At 37.3% G+C, this 18321-nt stretch overlaps 1 protein-coding gene across 1 annotated transcript; it reads right to left on the minus strand.

Moving 5' to 3' along the window:
- Nucleotides 1–13883: 13883 nt before the first annotated feature.
- Nucleotides 13884–17991, minus strand: GCK72_008817 (uncharacterized protein; the record flags this gene model as incomplete). The annotated part of the gene is made up of 5 exons (XM_053727062.1): nucleotides 13884–14061; nucleotides 14107–14393; nucleotides 14949–15659; nucleotides 16402–17050; nucleotides 17579–17991. The coding sequence occupies 5 exons, from the start codon at nucleotides 17989–17991 to the stop codon at nucleotides 13884–13886; spliced, it is 2238 nt and encodes a 745-aa protein (XP_053586639.1).
- Between the last annotated feature and the right edge of the window lie 330 nt (nucleotides 17992–18321).

Here is an 18321-nt window from a genome sequence, read left to right on the forward strand (position 1 = left end):
AAAATGACCGTAACTCCTTAAGGAGCGCTCGTACCAAAAAGTTGTCAACTACAAAAATGAAGGTCTACCTTTGTTCTGTATGGTTTATACATTATTTTCTTGGTGGGACAATCAGGGAGACCGTAACACCCTCCCAAAGTGGACAATTTCAACTGAAAAAGCCAAATTGTATGTCTTACTGCACGGTACTGTACATATCAGAACTGTGCGGAAGTAAAATTTTTGAAAAGGGAAGAAGGAAGAAGGAAGAAGGAAGTAACTTTTTCAAAAGGGAAGAAGGAAGAAGGAATAAAAACGTGAAAAAAGCCTGGAAGAAGGAAGAAGGAAGGAAGAAGGAAGAAAGAAGGAAGTTGAGTTCCGAACCGGGAAATCGGAAGTTAATTTTGAAAATGACAAATTTGAGGAAACTTTTTTCTAGTCATCTCCGAAAACGAATTTTGATGTTGTTTCATACGAAATTCCGTCAAAAACCACCAAAATTCCGCCAAAATTCCGTCGAAAATTACGAAATTTTAGTAAACTTTTCAACGGAAGAAGGAACAAGGAAGAAGGAAGTAAAATTTTTGAAAAGGAAGAAGGAAGAAGGAAGAAAAACGTGAAAAAAGCCTGGAAGAAGGAAGAAGGAAGGAAGAAGGAAGGAATTCCGCACAGCTCTGGTACATATAGTAATTGGTTCAACTTGCTGTCATGGCCAAACTTTTCACGTCTAAAATATAATTTCCTACATAGAATAGCTACCGTGCTTGGTATAATATGTAGACAAGAATGCTCTATTAACCCGGCATTGAGGAAAAGTGGCTGAAATTCAGACTGAGCAAAATGTTATCTTATTACAGTAGGTATGATTAGTTACAGGTGAATTCTTCAGTGGTAACGGAACATAAGAAGGTTGTGAAAATCGAATAATTGAGGAGCAGAGTGTAAAAAATCAAACAAACGGAGATTTTAGGTACGGTACAGTTAAAATTTAGACAATACCAAAAAGGAATTCCAAGTTTCAAAAATATCAGAAATTGAAGGGACTTTTCAATTTCGGAAAACGATATAAGCTTGAGTCAGAACTATTTATTGCAGTAGGACTTAGTTTTATATATACACTCGGGAACACTTTCAAAATTGATCCTGATAATTATCTGGATATAAAACGTTTCGAGGATTACTGTGTACTTTTCCCTATTTTCCTAGAATTTTAGTAAATCGAGATTACAAAAATCATGACAAAGATTCAAGACTTTTCATATCTCAATTTAAGACTAGGACCACATTTCATAGTGATAAAATCCTCACGTTCTTATTTTTAATGAGCTACTTTTGTGTTTCAGAGAAACCAGACGGTGTGTGAGTTTTGGATTTTCATGAAAAATAAGAGACGCAGATACAACAAAAAAATGGAATGAGGTAGTAGGTATATGAGCAGAAAAAGGAGAATACGAGGAGAGAACAAACATGGAATATTTGATACATTTTGATACACTTTTCAGTGTTGGAGGTATGTATAATGACTAGAAACTCAGAAAATTTAAAAAAGAAAGAACATTTTGTATTTAAGAATGTGAGATGAAGGAGAAAAGATGAAGATGATGTTGTTGTATCAAAAAGAAAAGAGAGAGAAAATCCATTCATTTTTGATTTGAAGCATAGATTAGGGTAACAAGAAGAGCGGAGAGGGGGCGGGGTTTGAGGAAGGATGGGGGAGATGAAGAGGAGCAGAGATTTAGGATAGTTAGATTAGGAAAAGGGTTTTTTCTGAAGTTTAGAAACTTTTTTTTTGAAAAAAGCTTCACTGTCATCGAAATTGGAAAAAAGGTCTGAAAGGAGACGTTTCGAATTGGCTGCAACCACGCTCCATCGAAATTGGGAAAAAGGTTTGAAAGGAGATTTCGGTAGAGCGTAGATGCATGCTGATGGAATTAAATTTTCAGTATAATCTAAAATGAGATAACACATCTAAAATGAGGAAAAAACTTGATATTTATATATTCCCAAATGGGATTAACTATGAATATCGGAGGTGGTGCACTTATTTCTTTTCCGGTTTTTTTCGAGTCTTGATCTACTTTTTTCTTGAAAAGACTAAATCTTTATATTAATCCTTTTTTGGCTAGGTTGAGTCACAAAGAGCAAAAAAGAAAAGGGGCAGGTTCATTTTTCTAATCTGATTGTGAAAAGGGCGCTAAAAATAGAAAATGAAGGGAAAATGTTTTCTAGAATTTTGAAAAAAAAAACTTTTTGAATGAAAATAGCGGGCAAAATACTTTCAGACACATTTTTATAAAAATTGGCACAGTTTTGCAACCGCGCCCTACCGAAACCGAACAGTGTGGAGAATAGAGAGACGCAGAGAAACTCAAAAGTTTCGGATTTCGGTAGAGCGAAGGTGCAAAAGCTGTGCAAAAGTTATAAGACCAGACCATTTCTTTCTGTAGAAAAAATACTATTGAAACTAATTTTGTTGTGAAAAATTGTCATTTCTCGAAGATTTAAGAGCAAAATTTTATATTTTGGAAAATAAATTCGAAAAAATAACACCAATTACTCACAAAAATATCTAAAATTGCAGAAAAGTGCAGTCAAAACGCATTTTCTTTTCAGAATCCACAAAAATTAGATTAAAATTCGGAAGTTCGACTCTTCAAATAAAAAATTGCAAGAAAAAATGTTTTAAATTTCGAAAAAAAATTTTGCTAGCTCATCTCCTCCCAAAAAAGTGCATCTGACTCTCTTGTGCTCTCAACCATAAATAAAAATTCAAGCTCAAAATAACAAAAATATTCAGAAAAAACCAAAACTACTAATTCCTATTGCTCTCTGATAAAGATCAATGAGCATACTACTAAAAAAATGCGAAAAAATAAAAAATCCAGAAAAAAGGGGGTGTGTATATGTGTGAGTGTGTGTTGGCTCGTTGCCAACAACTTATCTCTTCTTCTCTTTTTCTCTCTCTCTTTTCCCTTTTTCAATTCCCCCGACCAAACAAGAAGACGTCCGACGACTACATATTCAGAAGGGAGTGAGAGCCTCGGCGGGTTTTTTCTTTCTCTATTTCTCGCTCGCTGTTTCTTTTTCTGCCATTTTTCCGTTTTTGAGAAGTGGGAAAAAGTGGAAAAAAACGAAAGAGGGAGAAAGAAAAATAGAAGAAAAAGAAAGTGAAAAATATATATCCATGTATAAAAGTTGAAGAAGTTGAAGAAGAAAAGAAGAAGAAGAACTTTTCTTCCGTTAGAGAAGAAGAAGAAGAAGTCTTCTTCTTTCTTCCAGAAGACGTGCCATCTACACAGAAAAAGCAACACAAATAGAGTCAGAATCGATAGAGAAGCGACTAGGAAAGAAGGCAAAAAGGCGACACGAAAGGTCTCTTCGGAAATAGAAGGTGTTTGGAGAAATAGAAGGATCTCGTGGGATGATAGAGCTCTCAGATTAGATGAGACGAGGAGGGGATTAACTTTTGAAATTAGATTGGTCGTCCACTGATCCAGCACGGTTGTGCAGAAAATAAATGGATTTATGTTAGGAACGCTTTGGCAAGGCGAGAAAGTTATTAGTTTTGAGCAGCGATTCACCAGGAGGGATTTTAAGGTGACACTAAATAAATCGCTGACAATAGTAGTAATATGATCCAGGACTGACGTTTTAAGAGCGTTTAGCAGAGTTCAACACACCCCAAATCCATACTGGTCAAGACCCGAAAAGGCCCGAATGTCCGGCTTTTTTTTTTGAAATTGTTCACTTTTTTTATCGAAAATGTTAATAATTCTGATAATTTTTCAGATTTTCTTCAAATACGGAATGATAGTCGAAAATTTGACATTTTCCGGTCCTCGCCTTGACAAGTATGAGTTTTAGGACCGATTTGCTCACAGTAGAATTCAGCAGGCTCCAAATCCGTAGAATATTGAGGTTGTATGATTAGAAAACTTTTATTTAACAAAGTACGTCATTCGGGATAATAGTTCGTGTGAACGCTCACGGATTTCAGATTTTTTTGAGAATGTAGTAGACCTTGCTCTTCAGTTTTAAGAAGAAAAATTGACATAAGTCGGAGAAACCGTAAAACCTGTAATACATTTTTTCAGCAGTGTCCGTTCAAAGATATATATCTTGGTTCCGAAAAGAGATGTCAAAAGATTGACAATCGATAAAATATGATTCAATACTTATGGACCATTTCTTAAGTTGGAAAAAACTACGTATCTTTGAAGTCAGTCTTGCTAGTTGGTGCACCTCTATTACAGGTGTTACGGTTAGGTTATTTAGGGCACAACAATTGAATTTCAGCTGTTAGAATAAGCGAAAAAAGACAAAGGTGTGAAATGGTCTTGGTGTAAAACGATGGATTTAGCAGAGACATAACGGATAGTCAGTCTCTAGAAAGATTTAACTGATTTTGTTTGTAGAAGTGGATTCCTCATAGAAAAAAAAATTAGTATTTTCGTTTATATATGTATTTTTTTATTAATTTTAGTTCAAGACTTTTCAAGTAGGATTGACGGAAAGCTCTCCAGCAGTGTAAAAACAAGTTGTGATCCCGCCTAGTACGGATAACAAATGTATTTGTCTGTTAGTGGTGTCTTTAAAAATGATTGGCTGAAAAACTGTTGAAGAGGTTGTACGTGAGAAATATCATCCCCAACGATTCTGGGTAGAATGTTTTTTTAGTACGGTACGCTTCTTACAACCGCGCTCTACCGAAACCGAAGAAAGTTGTGTGCAAAATTGAGAAACTCAGAGATAAAAGACATTTTTTCATCTGAAACTCATACCTGTTAAAATCGTCAAATTTGAAAGTGTCCATGAGTACACGTTAGCTGGAATAAATATGTGCTCCGAGTGGTTTCTTCTTCTTCTTCTCAAGATTATTGCTCTGCTTTACGAGCGAGAGCAGAAACAGAATATGAATGAATCTTGGTGGAAGTCAGAGCCATGGGTGTATGTGTACAACTACAGAAATTGTATTGTATCTGGAGCAGGATGGCACGACGGTTGGGGTTGACAGAATACAAAAAGAGTGTTGAATTCTGGCAGAAGGAACAGGAGAGCCACTATGTTGAGATGTTCAAAGGGTTCTCCTCCGATCTTTTTGAAAATGTTGATAGGACCCAAGAGAATTGGAGAACCCTTTTTTAGGTTTAAGAAGGGGGCGAGAAAGTTTGCAAAATTTTTTCCTCTATTCAATTTCCCTAACAGTTTTTTGTGACCGAAAATACGAAAATCGGAAATGAGAATTGAAATTAGGAGAATCTCTCAGAAGGTCTCTGAGATAATAGGATAGGTAAGGATTAGTGAACATGGGAAAGGAATGCGATGAGTAAGATATGTATACATACTCTAAAAGAAAATAGATTAGGTGGTGGTGGTGGTTGAATGCGAAATGTGGGAAATGTTAGTTTTCAAACTAGACATTTTATTTATTGTTATTAGAGTGATGTGGAGAAGAAATTTATAGTTTTACTGGTCAAGAACTAATACACAGACTTCCAACGTGTCGGGTTGGGTCGGGTCGGTAAAATTTTCCCGGTAGTTCAGTATTGAAAAAATTCAAATTTGCAAAAATAATTGTTTTGAAAAAAAGTTCAAAAATTCAAGACCCGGGAAATTGTAAGTCTGTTTATACTTATTAGCTCGGCACTGTTCTTCGCGTCTCTCAATTTCGCACACAATTTTCTTTGGTTTCGGTAGAGCGTGGTTGTGAGAAGGGCGCCGTGCTAAAATGATTATAACCTTATTCATGGTTTTTTAATAAAGAATCTGGAATGTTGAAAAGCGAAAGTCTCAAGTTGAGAATTTTACAAACGCGCTCTACTGAAACCGAAAAGAATTGCGTGGGAAATGGAGAGACATAGAGAAAAATATGAGGATTTTGGTAGAGCGGAGTTGTAAAGACAGGGCATCAATAATATCATTATGACATATTTAATAATCAATTTAAATTAAAACTGGTTTTGTCATCGCTTCACCATAAGTAGGCACGAAGTTTGTGACACTTGCAATGTTAAATTGAAGTTCACAAGCTTTGAGATCGTGTCCCTAAGTCACTGATTGTTCCATTCACTCAATTTTTTTATAGAACAAACCTAGAGCTTCAATTTTGTAGTTGACAATTTTTTTGGGCAGCTACTTCCTGAGAAGTTATAGCTTGGTGAAGTAAATTCTCCGTAAATCGGTTCTGCAATCATCTAGTATCAATAACTTTCCAAGGCGAGTCCGTACAAAAAAATCGTTAATTACAATAATCAAGTTTCAGATTTGATCTCTAACGAAAACAGGACACCCTCACTATTTTCCTAATCAAAAGTTTACAACTTTTCGGACGGCGGCGTAATGAGCAATTTTTTCTGTGAGGGTACACAGATTGCTCACGTGAAAAACTATGTGAAATAAAATACAGTAACCGATGTACGACTCTACATAACAAACATAAATACATAAAAGTGTCAAAATAGAGTTTTGCAGAATTGTGTTAATATTTGCCTTCACTCAATTTTGTTTAGGAATTCCTGAAAGTTCAGCTGGCGGTCAAGTTTGTCTAGAGCAATGATTACTTGGGAAGGTCAATAATTTTCAACGAAGGGATTTAAAAAGTGCAAGTTGAATTTGGTTTGCTCATTTGCGCTCTACCGAAATCTAGAAAAATTCTAAGATTTTGGTGGAGCGCAGTTGTAGAAGTCATGAACCGATGATTCAGATATCAAAAATCTGTGTGAACATCTGGGAACAGCAGAAAGTAAGAGTAGCAAATAAACAAACTATGTTGTGTTTTGGTTCCGCTTTGTTGTTGATAAGAGAAAGAATACTCGAAATAACTGAAAACAGGTGGATTTCAGAAAATAGAATAATTTTAGTTTCCGAAAAAATGATGTAATGTAAAAAGGAGGTTTCAGAAATGTTGAGTTGAAGTTCCACAACTGCGCTCTACCGTAACCGAAAAAGATAGTGTCAAAAAGCGAAAGTTTAACTTAAAGAAAGAGAGTATTTCGGTAGAGCGCATATGTTATTCAGAAGCCGTGGACTTGTACTGGCCTAACCTTTTCTGGTGGTTTTCTAGGCCATGGTTTGCGATAATTCTATAATTTCAATCCCCAAATCTCGAATAGTTTTTAGTATTGACAGCCTGGAGATAAAGCAATAAGTTTTATCAAAAAGTCTTAAGAAAAACAGGAAAATGTTTCACGGTGGCATAGGACACAATAGGAAAATTCAGTCAGCTTAGAGTTTTGAGAATGTTTCAGGACATTTTCTACAGATTTATGAAATCGATCTTGAATCAGAAGAGCAAAATTTTTGCCTGGAAAGAAAATTCGGAAAAAAAAACTGACCTTAAGCTACCAAATAAGATTTCTGCAAGCTTCATGTGAATACCATTCATTTTGACTTACTCAAAAAAATCAACTTCCATTTTATATAGCAAAATTTATCTGATTACTCCCATGTCACAAACTATGAATAAATGTTATTTCATTAGGAAGTTGGGCTCCCGACCAAGTCAAATTTCGAATAGATTTTTGTAGTGTACGGGTTTGGAATCAACGGTTCTGGTATCACAAACTTCAGATCTGATATAATTCTATCAAGTAGATCAAAATGAAATTATCACTTTAGAGTGTACGATTTAGAGATCTATGAATCAAAGGCGGCAACAGTTCTAGTTTTGGTTTTTGCAACTGCGCTCTACCGAAATACTATTGAAATATGAAAACCGGTAGAGCGTGGTTGTAAAACGGTGGTCTTCTAATAACACATTGTTCTATTGAAAACTAAAATTTTACCTGTCGCAATCCAAATCGTTATGCATTTCTGACTCAGAATAATACTCACACTGGATTCTTCTTCTTCGAAGCAAGTTACCGAAAGAAATGTACCAGCTTAAGTGTTTTTGTATTCGAAATAATACAAAAAATGTTCTTCTTCATCCCATGAGAATTTGTTAGATGTATACATACATGAATATGTGATTAACGATCAAACTGAAAACAAAGTGGAAAGAAGAGGATAGGAGTTAAATAATGCTCCCGTTGGGAAATTAACCCGGAAAGAGATGGGAAAATACATGAATAGTAGGTGTTAGTTGGGGACAAGTGCATCGGATTTTTAAAAATTATGGAAATATTGAATCCCGAGTCTTTTTTGGTCTTGGAACAAAAGTTGGAGCTGTCTAGACGCTTTCAAAGCTATAATTTCTCCCTCAAATCGTCAGAATTTCAGTCGAAAATGAAGAGATTCTTGAGCTATCGTCTTAAAATGACCATAACTCTCTAGCGAGTGTCCGTACAAAAAAGTTGTCAACTACAAAAATGAAGCTCTACCTTTGTTCTGTATGGTTTATACAAAATTTTATTTGTGCGTCAATCAGGGACACCGAGACATCTTCTCAAAGTTGGTCATTTTCAACTGAAAAGGCCAAATTGTATATCTTACTGCACGGTACTGTAGCTTCTAAGATATGGCTCTTCCAAAAAAGTTGAAACACTAGGTATCATCTACATAACAGTGCAAAAATTTTTATTAAGAAACTATCCGCGACATACTCTCAAAGTCCCTCATTTCGCACTGAAAGCATCTCTCAGGTACCGTAATCCTACAGTAATCTGACAGTAGGATTTATGCGTTACAGCAATCCTACAATAAGGTGTCAAGACAATAATGTATTGTTAGCACGGTACCGAAACCGAAGAAAATTGTGTGCGAAATTGAGAAGCTCAGAGAAAAAGAGACATTTTTCAACGGCATTACGGTTGAGCGCAGTTGTAAGAACGGTGGTGAGCTATAATCAAAAAATGAAAAAAAACTGTTTGTGGTAAAAGGAGCATTTGATTTCTTGAAAATGAAAAACTTGCAAACTAGATCCTAGTTCCTTTGCTCAGACGTAGATCAAACGCCCCTCCACTGGAGCACATTTGCATACTACTCTCGATTAACATGTTTGTATACACTAACATCATCACTAAATCGTTTTGACATTTACATCCGGATGTATAGATAAACATTCCGAATTTCCGGTTTTGAGAAAGGAATTCTTGATGAAAATGTTTTCAGTGGTTTGTATCCATTTGTGTAATCTTAATCTCAGAAGAAAAAAGAAGTATATTTTTAGAAAAACGAGAGAACAAATCTCGTCTCGATATTTGACCATTTGCGTCAGAGGTAGGTACAATTGGTTATTGATACATATATATATACGAGTTAGGAGACAGAAATGTGTATTGGATTAGGGGTACGTGAGATTTTGGAGGGAATTTTTTTGCAATGGTTACTAAGGTATTGGGGGGATTCTGTCTTGGAACAGCGCTCTATTGGAAAAAAAGAAAACAAGTTCGGTAGAGCATGGTAGTATAGGTCGATGTGAAACTTACTAAGAAAAGATGGATTAACTGTTTCTTTTTTCTTTTTTTGAATTAAAGTTTTTTTGGAATATGTAAGTGCGCTCTATTGGCAATTTTGTGTTCTCAGGTGTTTTGGATTCCGCAAGTGTTCTTCATTGAGAAAACGTGTTCGAGGGTATGCAATTTCGCTTTATCGAGAAATTTTTGCATTTTTTCAGTTTCTTGCCGATTTTCATTCAGATCACTGACAGATACAGTGTAAATGCGCCCCAATGAGAATTCGTGAGAAAATGGGCTTGAAATAGGTGAAAATCGTGCCAGCTTAAATTTCTCATTAGAGCGCACATGCTCCTTTTTTAAAGGTATTCAATTTTCAGGTGGTATGTAAACGCGCTCTATCGATAAAGTAAAGTTTTAGCCATTTTTGTGCAAACGCGCACCATTGAGAAAACTTCAAACAACGTGGTTTTTCAAAAGTTCCCCACCCGGTTTCCAAATTCCGTTTTTTGACTGAAACATTGTCAATAGAGCGCGGTTGCAAACCTACAAAAAATCTGAATAAAACTGGGAACTGAGCAGACGGAAACTGAGCAGATGACGTATGAAACTTCGCTCCACCGAAACTGGGAAAAATATTTTTGCAAAGAAATAGATGCAGAGAAAACACTGGAGCACCTATTTTCTATAGTTTCGGTAGAGCGCGGTTGTGAGAACCGTATACTTCATTAGAGCGCTGTTGGTACTGCACACTTCTTACAACCACGCTCTACTGTAACTGAAGATGATTGGGGTGATAACTTGAGAGACGCAGAAAAAAATGAGACATAGTGGATTTCGGTGAAGCGCAGTTGTTACAAAAGTTAAGGAATGATAAAGCTAGGCCAGGCGAATAATTTATGGCCTAACTATTTATATTTAACCAATGTTCAGCCATCAAATAATCAGTGCAGGGCGGAGAATATTGTGACACAAAGTGAGTGGCCGAACTTTTCAATTCTTCAAATCCTCGGCCACCAATCACAACTTAGCAAAATAATAAACTTACCACCACTTATCCGATGACCTTCTTCTGCTTCTTCTTCTTCTTCTGATTCTTCTTCTTTTGCCGACTTTTATCCAGATCCAAATAGAAACTAGATTAGAATAATATCCAGAGCCTTCTGCTTTTGACGTGAAGTCTCTTCTCTCTTCACTGCTTTTTATTTCCAAAAAGAATATTTCGAATTGAAATTTGAAATTCTTTTCGCTTTTGTCCCCTTCTATCTGAAATATCTAATTTCAATGTGAGTGACTAGACAATGGACATTAAAACAAGTGGAGAGAGAGAGAGAGCACATGAACAAAAAACAGAAAAGAATGGAATTTTATATTGGAATAAAATGCTTATAAATTCGTATAATTTTGATGTCAAAAAATGGGGAAAAATGATAAAATTGGGTTGAGAATATTATATTAAAGCGTTCGTCTCAAGAATTGAAACTTAAGATGTGAAAATTTTTTAAAAGAAGAATTTCCTATACTTCAGACAATTCTAAGAAACTTTCATCATTGGAGTATATGCTAAAAATCGCTCTAAACACCACAATTCCCGTTCTCCTGACTCAAAAGGAGGTTTGGTGGAAGAAATTTTCCTCGCGGGCGTGTAGTCCTCTCGGACAAGATTTTTGTTCAATTTCCTCACTTTTTCTAACAAACTTTCGTAATTTCCTTTTTTTTGCGATATAAATTGAAACAAAACACGTTTGAAAAAGTAAGGAAACGAGAAATTGAGCGAAAATCTTGTCCGAGAGGACTACACGGCCGCCCAGGAAAACTCTTCCACCAAGGATCATTTTGAGTCAGGAAAACGGGAATTGTGGCGTTTAGAGCGGTTTCTAGCATATGCACCAATTATAAAAGTTTCTTAGAATTTTCTGAAGTATCGGAGTAAGGATTTCGGTGGAGCGCAGTTACAAAATGTGCTCTCCTAAATATGAAAAATGTCAAGATTATAAAGAAAAATTATTTTTTATAAAAGTCGGATCTAGATGATCTAGGTTATAGACAGGATATGAGCCGATATTCAAACCAAGTACAGACTTCTACAGGAAATTGACTAGTTTAATCATTCCCTTGTTAGTCGGGTTGGTGGATGAGTAAATGTCAGTTACACTCCATTTCCTGGAGAACTTGATGTTCTCTGAACTGAATTGGATTGTGTCAAGAAGCATTTCTCAACTAAAACTCGTTTTTGAATTATTTGAAAAAGGGAAAGGTCTCTTTCAAAATGATCTGTTCTAAAATTCTTGAGGAACGGTTCCTTCAAGCTCCGCCCATTTCAATAAAAATGACATTTACTACCCCGTCACGCTTACTACAACCGCGCTCTATCGAAACTAGTAGAAGTTGCGCGGGAAAAAGAAAAAAACAAACTTAGGTAGAGCGCGGTTGTAAGAACTGTGTTGTACGAATGAGAGTCTTTAAGGAAAAAGTGGAAAAACGATGGAAGCGTATTAGCTTGGAACTGTTCTTACAACTGTGCTCCACCGAAATGCCGTTGAAAAAAGTCTCTTTTTCTCTGCGTCTCTCAGATTCGTACACAATTTTCTATCGTTGCGGTAGAGCGCGGTTGTAGGAAGCGTGTCCTGCCAATATTTCCTTTTTAAAACAGAAAAAAACAATTCATTCGTTGAAAAAAGTGCAGAAAAGTTCTCCTATCTTCCTCCGGGTTAGTTCCAAGAAATGATGTATCTCCACTAAATAATTTTGTGTCTATTTTTTCTTATTTTTCCACCAACTCATTAGTATTCAAACGGGAGTCTCCCCCCACCACGAAAAGAGGGAGTAACAGATCTCGTGAGAAGAAAAAATAGAGAGAGAGAAAGCACTCGAAGTAATTACTAAAAGAGGTCAAAACGGGGGGGAAAGGTTAAGAAATGTCAAGTGATCCTTTGAGCTTTTTGGAAAGAGTATGTTAGAATTAATTAGAAGATTTGTCTGGATCTGTCTGGTTGGAAGAAGAAAATTAAAATTGAATAACTTATAATAACAAATTGTTTTATTTCAGTCATCACTTAGTTAGTAGGTACCAAAATGTTCCAAAATAATTTATCAAAACTGAATACCACAATGATGACTTTCTGATATTTTTGAGCATGTAGAAATTTAAAGGTGTATTGTGGTCAATTATGATATTTTCATATCGTAAAGTATGTATTTCGACGAGTTAATTTTCATACTCCAAGAATTTTTCAATTCGGTGCAAACCCTGCTGAAAGCGATCGCCGGAAAGTTTGGTCAGTGAAATGGCCGAAGAAAATTGGGCGCGGTGGCCTAGAAATTCGACTTCGGCCGCATTGATTTTTCAAGTTTCGACGATATTTTCGATAATTTTTGTTGAATTTTTCCATAAATTCGATAAAATACGGCAAATATTGTTAGAAAACCAATGAACTCGGTAACAGATTGTTGAAAATTTGCAAATTTCAGCTTGAAATCCGGCAAGACTACAAAAAATATGCTAAAAATCGCTATAGATGCCACAATTCCGGTTTCTGGAGCCTTCGTGGAAGAGTTTTTCCACGCGGCCATGTAGTCCTCTCGGACAAGATTTTTTGGTCAATTCCTCGTTTCCTCGCTTTTTTCAACAAAATTTCGTGTTTTTTTCAAATTATATCGCAAAAAAACTACGAAAATCTGTTGGAAAAAGTGAAAAAACGAGAAATTAAACAAAAATCTTGTCCGAGAGGAATACACGGCCGCGCGAAAAATCTCTTCCACAAGAGCTTCTTTTGAGTCAGGAGAATGGGAATTGTGGCGTTTAGAGCGATTTTCAGCATATGATCCAATGATGAAAGTTTCTTAGAATTTTCTGAAGTGTCCTAATCCGAAAATTTTTCAAAAAACCAACTTCGCTAGAGCGAGTTATCTCCAGGTCGGAATGGATATCGCTTGCAAAAAGTCAGCAAAAATCCAACACCAAAAAAGAGAACCAAACAATAGACTAAAAGCAAAACTCTCTCTCTGAGTGGAGCTGTTATTGGATAGAGAGTGCCCACATCTCCATTTCCATATCCTCTCCCACTCCACTCTCACACTAAAAACATTTCCGGTTATTCCCTTCCCAACTAGTCTTTTTTACATCTTCCTTCTAACCTTTCGCAACTACCATTATCATAATGAACTTATAGGGCTAAAAAACTAAAAATATCAGTCAAAAATGGGTGAGATACTGCTAAACTTATTACATTATGAAAATGTATACTAGTTATAACATTGAGTGGGAAAAAAAGTTGGGGGGGACATGTGAGAGGAAAAATTTAATAAAAAGCGCATGTTTATTGGTGTTTTTACGGGGGCAATATTCAGGAATTTCGCAGGGATTTTGTGGATTTTCAGAGGCAAACAGGAGGAATCTAAAACTGGGAAAACTACGAAGGGGTGTGCAAAAAGTGAGAATATAATGGCACATGAATACAAAATGAAAATCTATAGAATCGACCGGTTAGTCTTTGCACATAATATTATACATTATAAAAACATGAACAATTTCAAGTGGGGGACAAAATGCAATAAAAATGAGGAAAATTAACGAGCGGCCGCCTTTCCTGGAGCCTCTGGAAGAGCCTTCTCGAGTTTATCAAGAATTTGATTGGCGCATGCTGGGAGACGGGTTCCTGGACCGAAGACGAGAGCGACTCCGGCGTCGTAGAGCTCTTTGTAGTCTTGTGGTGGAATGACACCTCCGGCGACGACGAGAATGTCTCTGGAATCAAAAATTATACCTCAAATCTCGACATGAGTAACTCACGGTCTTCCAAGTTTCTTCAGTTCCCCAATCAATTGTGGAATGAGTGTCAAGTGTCCGGCAGCCAAACTAGATGCTCCGATAACGTGAACATCAGCGTCAACAGCCTGTTGAGCAGCTTCTTGTGGTGTCTGGAAGAGTGGTCCGACGTCGACGTCGAAACCGAGATCGGCGAATCCCGTGGCGATGACCTTCGCTCCACGATCGTGACCGTCTTGTCCCATTTTTGCGACCATAATACGTGGCTGACGTCCGTCACGATCGGCGAACGATTTGACACGGTCGAGGACCTGGAAATTCCAATTTTTAGATCTGAATGAAAAAGGGAGTTTGGTAACAAGGCATAGAAAATTATGATATTCAAAAACAATGCAAATGTTACCAAAACACGATTTTTAAGCCTGAAAACGGAAAAATCGTAAAGCGGTCCGTGATGGCCGAACTTTTCTTTGGAGTTTCTTGGCTGGCGGTTTTCCACTGAAAATGAGAGTCTTAAGCTCGAAATGACACAATTTTCCATTTAAAATGTTTTAAAAAACCAAATTGTTTATGAGCAGAGAATTGGTTTTTTAGTTGGAGATGTGCAATTTTTGAAATTTTTTACATAAAAATAGCTATTTCGAGATGTAAATCCCACTTTTTCGATGAAAAATTATCGAAATTATAATTAATTAGAAACTCAAAATTTTGGAAAGGGAAGAACTCTCAGAGCTGGCCTAAAATCCCAAAAAAACAGCTCAGCCACCACTGACCGCTTCGGAATTTTCAGCAGTTTTCGGGGATTTTCCCAGTTTTGAATATTTTGAGAAGTTTTCCCCGATCAAAAACTGTGCGTTTCCCCGTACCTGTGACATTTCGGAAGTCTCTCCGAACTCTGACTTATAGGCTCCCGAAACAAGTCTATTAACAGCCGCGTGTCTATTGAACACCTTCTCCATCGCATCTGAAATCTCTCCGACTGTGCAACGAGCACGGGCGGCCTCCACAGCGAGTGCCATGAGATTTCCATCTCCCTTGGCTCCCTCTGTAATGTCATCCAATGCTTTTTTAGCCTTCGCAGCATCTCTCGTCTCTCTAATATGATTCAATTTGGCGCATTGTTCCTCTCTAACTCTAGCATTATCAATCTTCAACACATCAACTCTCTGCTCTTCATCCAATCGATATTTGTTGACTCCAACGATAATATCCTTTCCAGCATCGATTCTCGCTTGTTTCTTCGCAGCGGCCTCCTCGATTTTCAGTTTAGTCATTCCAGAAGCGACAGCCTTGGCCATTCCTCCCAACTCGTCGATTTCCTTGATGACTGTCATCGCCTTCTCGTAAATCTCATCAGTCAATGATTCCATCATATACGATCCACCCCATGGATCGGCGACTTTGCAGATTCCTGACTCCTCTTGGATGATGATTTGAGTGTTACGGGCGATTCTCGCGGAGAATTTGGTTGGGAGACCGAGAGCCTCGTCGAATGAGTTGGTGTGAAGTGATTGGGTACCGCCGAACACTGATGCCATCGCTTCGATTGTTGTACGGATAATGTTGTTGTATGGATCCTGAAAATTAGTGGGGTTACGGTACTGTAGAACTTTCAGTTAATTTTTCTCAAATAAACTGAAGTTTCGATCAGAAAAAGTAAGAAAATTATCTATTTCCAGCAAATTGTAAAACAAAAATGCATTTTTTTGGCGATTTTATCCTATAAAACCGAAAAATTTCTTCTAAATTCAAAAATCTGAGGATTATTCCAAACCGAGGACGTAAATAACCATTTCTAAAGGAATTATTAGCTCGGCACGGTTCTTACAACCGCGCTCTACCGAAACTGAAGAAAACTGTGTGCGAAATTGAGAGACGCAGTTGCAAGAACTGTGCTGAGCTAATAGTTTAAAAATAATTTTTGGTCCGATTTTCGAGTGATTTTTCTCAAAGAAAGTGAAGTTTCGTTCAAAAAAGTACGAAATTTAGTTTTTTATGCGAAAAGTATAACGAAAATGAATTTTTTGCGATTTTATACTATGAAAGCCGAAAATTTCTTCTGAATTCGAAAGTCAGAAGATTATTCCGAATTTCTTTTTTTTTTAATTTTCAAAAAAATGATTCAATTTTCTCATATTTTTCGAAGCTGAAATTCAAAAACAGTCTCGTGCAGTGGACAATCAGCAATATTCCCAAAAATCAATTTTTCGATAAAAAGGATTCAATTTTAGTTAAAAATTGGTTTTGCGACGGAAAAATTCCAAAAATACTGTGAAATAGCTAGTTTTTCTATAATTTCATCGTTAAAAACTCTATCACCTGCTCAGTCAATGACCATCCAGAAGTCTGTGAATGAGTTCTCAACATCATACTCTTATCACTCTTTGGATGGAATCGCTCCTTGATCAAATTAGCCCAGAGACGACGGGCGGCACGCATCTTTGCAATTTCCATATAGAAATTCATGGAGATTCCCCAGAAGAAACTAAGTCTCGGAGCGAATGCATCGATAGTCAACCCAGCGTTGATTCCAGTCTCACAGTACTGAATTCCATCGGCAATTGTGAAAGCCATCTCGAGAACCGCGTCAGCACCGGCCTCTTGCATATGGTATCCGGAAATCGAGATAGAGTTGAACTTTGGCATTTCACGAGAGGTGTACGCGAAGATATCTCCAATGATACGCATCGATGGCTCCGGTGGGTAAATGTAGGTGTTACGAACCATGAACTCTTTGAGAATATCGTTTTGGATGGTTCCGGCGAGAAGTTTTCGATTGACTCCGGCTTCCTCGGCGGCGACGACGTACATGGCAAGAACTGGGATGACAGCACCATTCATTGTCATTGACACTGACATTTTTTCGAGATTGATACCGTCGAATAGCTGACGCATGTCTTCTACCGAGTCCACGGCGACTCCAGCCATTCCGACGTCTCCGAATACACGCGGGTTGTCGGAATCGTATCTGGAAATTTTTTTCATACTTGCAAACCGGGGCGTAACTTGCTCAAAACGAAATGCTATGGACTGAAAAGTATACCAAAATGTAGATCTCAGCGAGTTCTGTCTGTGACCTACTACCGGCTGGGTATCGTTAAGGCCAGGCGAGAATGGCTTTTCCCCTGAAATTGTCAAAAATAAAGTAATAAAAATTGCGATTTTTTTTCCCCTTAATTTTCTCTAATTTTGTACTCAAAACAGGTTTCTGGGGGACTGTCTGTGAAATAATTACAGTTTTCATACAGATTCAAATGTTTTGACTCCGAAAAACTCATTTTACAGACAGTTTTCTTGAAATTTTGTTTTTCGAATGTTTTGGTTTCTTCGGTCAAAAATTTTCGGAAAAAAAAGTTTTTCGAACTTTTTTCGCACAGCCCTGGTCGAGATCTACATTTTGATATATTTTTCAGCCCATAATATTGCGTTTTAAGCAAGTTATGTGCGGGCTCGTGTCCGCCCGGTTTGCAAGTATGCTCAATTCCCTGTTACTAACCCTCTGTGAGTTGCCAAATCGAATGCAACCGATAATCCCTGTTGTCCTGCTTTAATATTCTCTTTATAGAATTTATTCGACTCCTCTACAGTGGAAAATCCGGCATATTGACGAATAGTCCATGGTCTCTGAGTATACATAGTCGGATACGGTCCCCTGGTGAACGGGAATTGTCCGGGAAGCTCGACATTTCTGTGTGCATCACAATCTCTGTCGTTTCTCAAATAGAGTGGTTTGATTGCAATTCCTTCTGGAGTATTCCACATCAATGTGTCCGCTTCACGCCCTTTCATCGCCTTCTTCGCCATCGCCGCCCATTTTTCGTCGATGGGAAATCGAGAATAGGCGCCGCCCGAGGAGGATGGGCGAGTCGAGCATCGGACGAGAGTGGGTTTTAGTAGGTGATGATACATCTTGCCCAGGTGAGCCGATGATCTGGGAAATGGGAAAATTGATAAAGAGTCAGGGGATGATTTCTAGAAAGTATTAGCAACGGGACGCTACTTACAACCGCGCTCTACCGAAACCGAAGAAATTGTGTGCGAAATTGAGAGATTCAGAGAAAGAGAGAGCATTTCGGTGGAGCAAAGTTGTAAGAACTGTGCTGAGCTAATAGGAATGAGGAAAGAAAGAGGATATCAGTGTGAGAGAAGTAGAAAATAATTTGCTGAAACTGCTTAAAACAGTGTTAATATCGATTTTTCTGAAAAAAGTTGTATAATTAAGAGAATTTTTAAAATTTT

This window comes from Caenorhabditis remanei, chromosome III (genome assembly GCF_010183535.1).
Source record: "Caenorhabditis remanei strain PX506 chromosome III, whole genome shotgun sequence".
Lineage (NCBI taxonomy): Eukaryota > Metazoa > Nematoda > Chromadorea > Rhabditida > Rhabditidae > Caenorhabditis > Caenorhabditis remanei.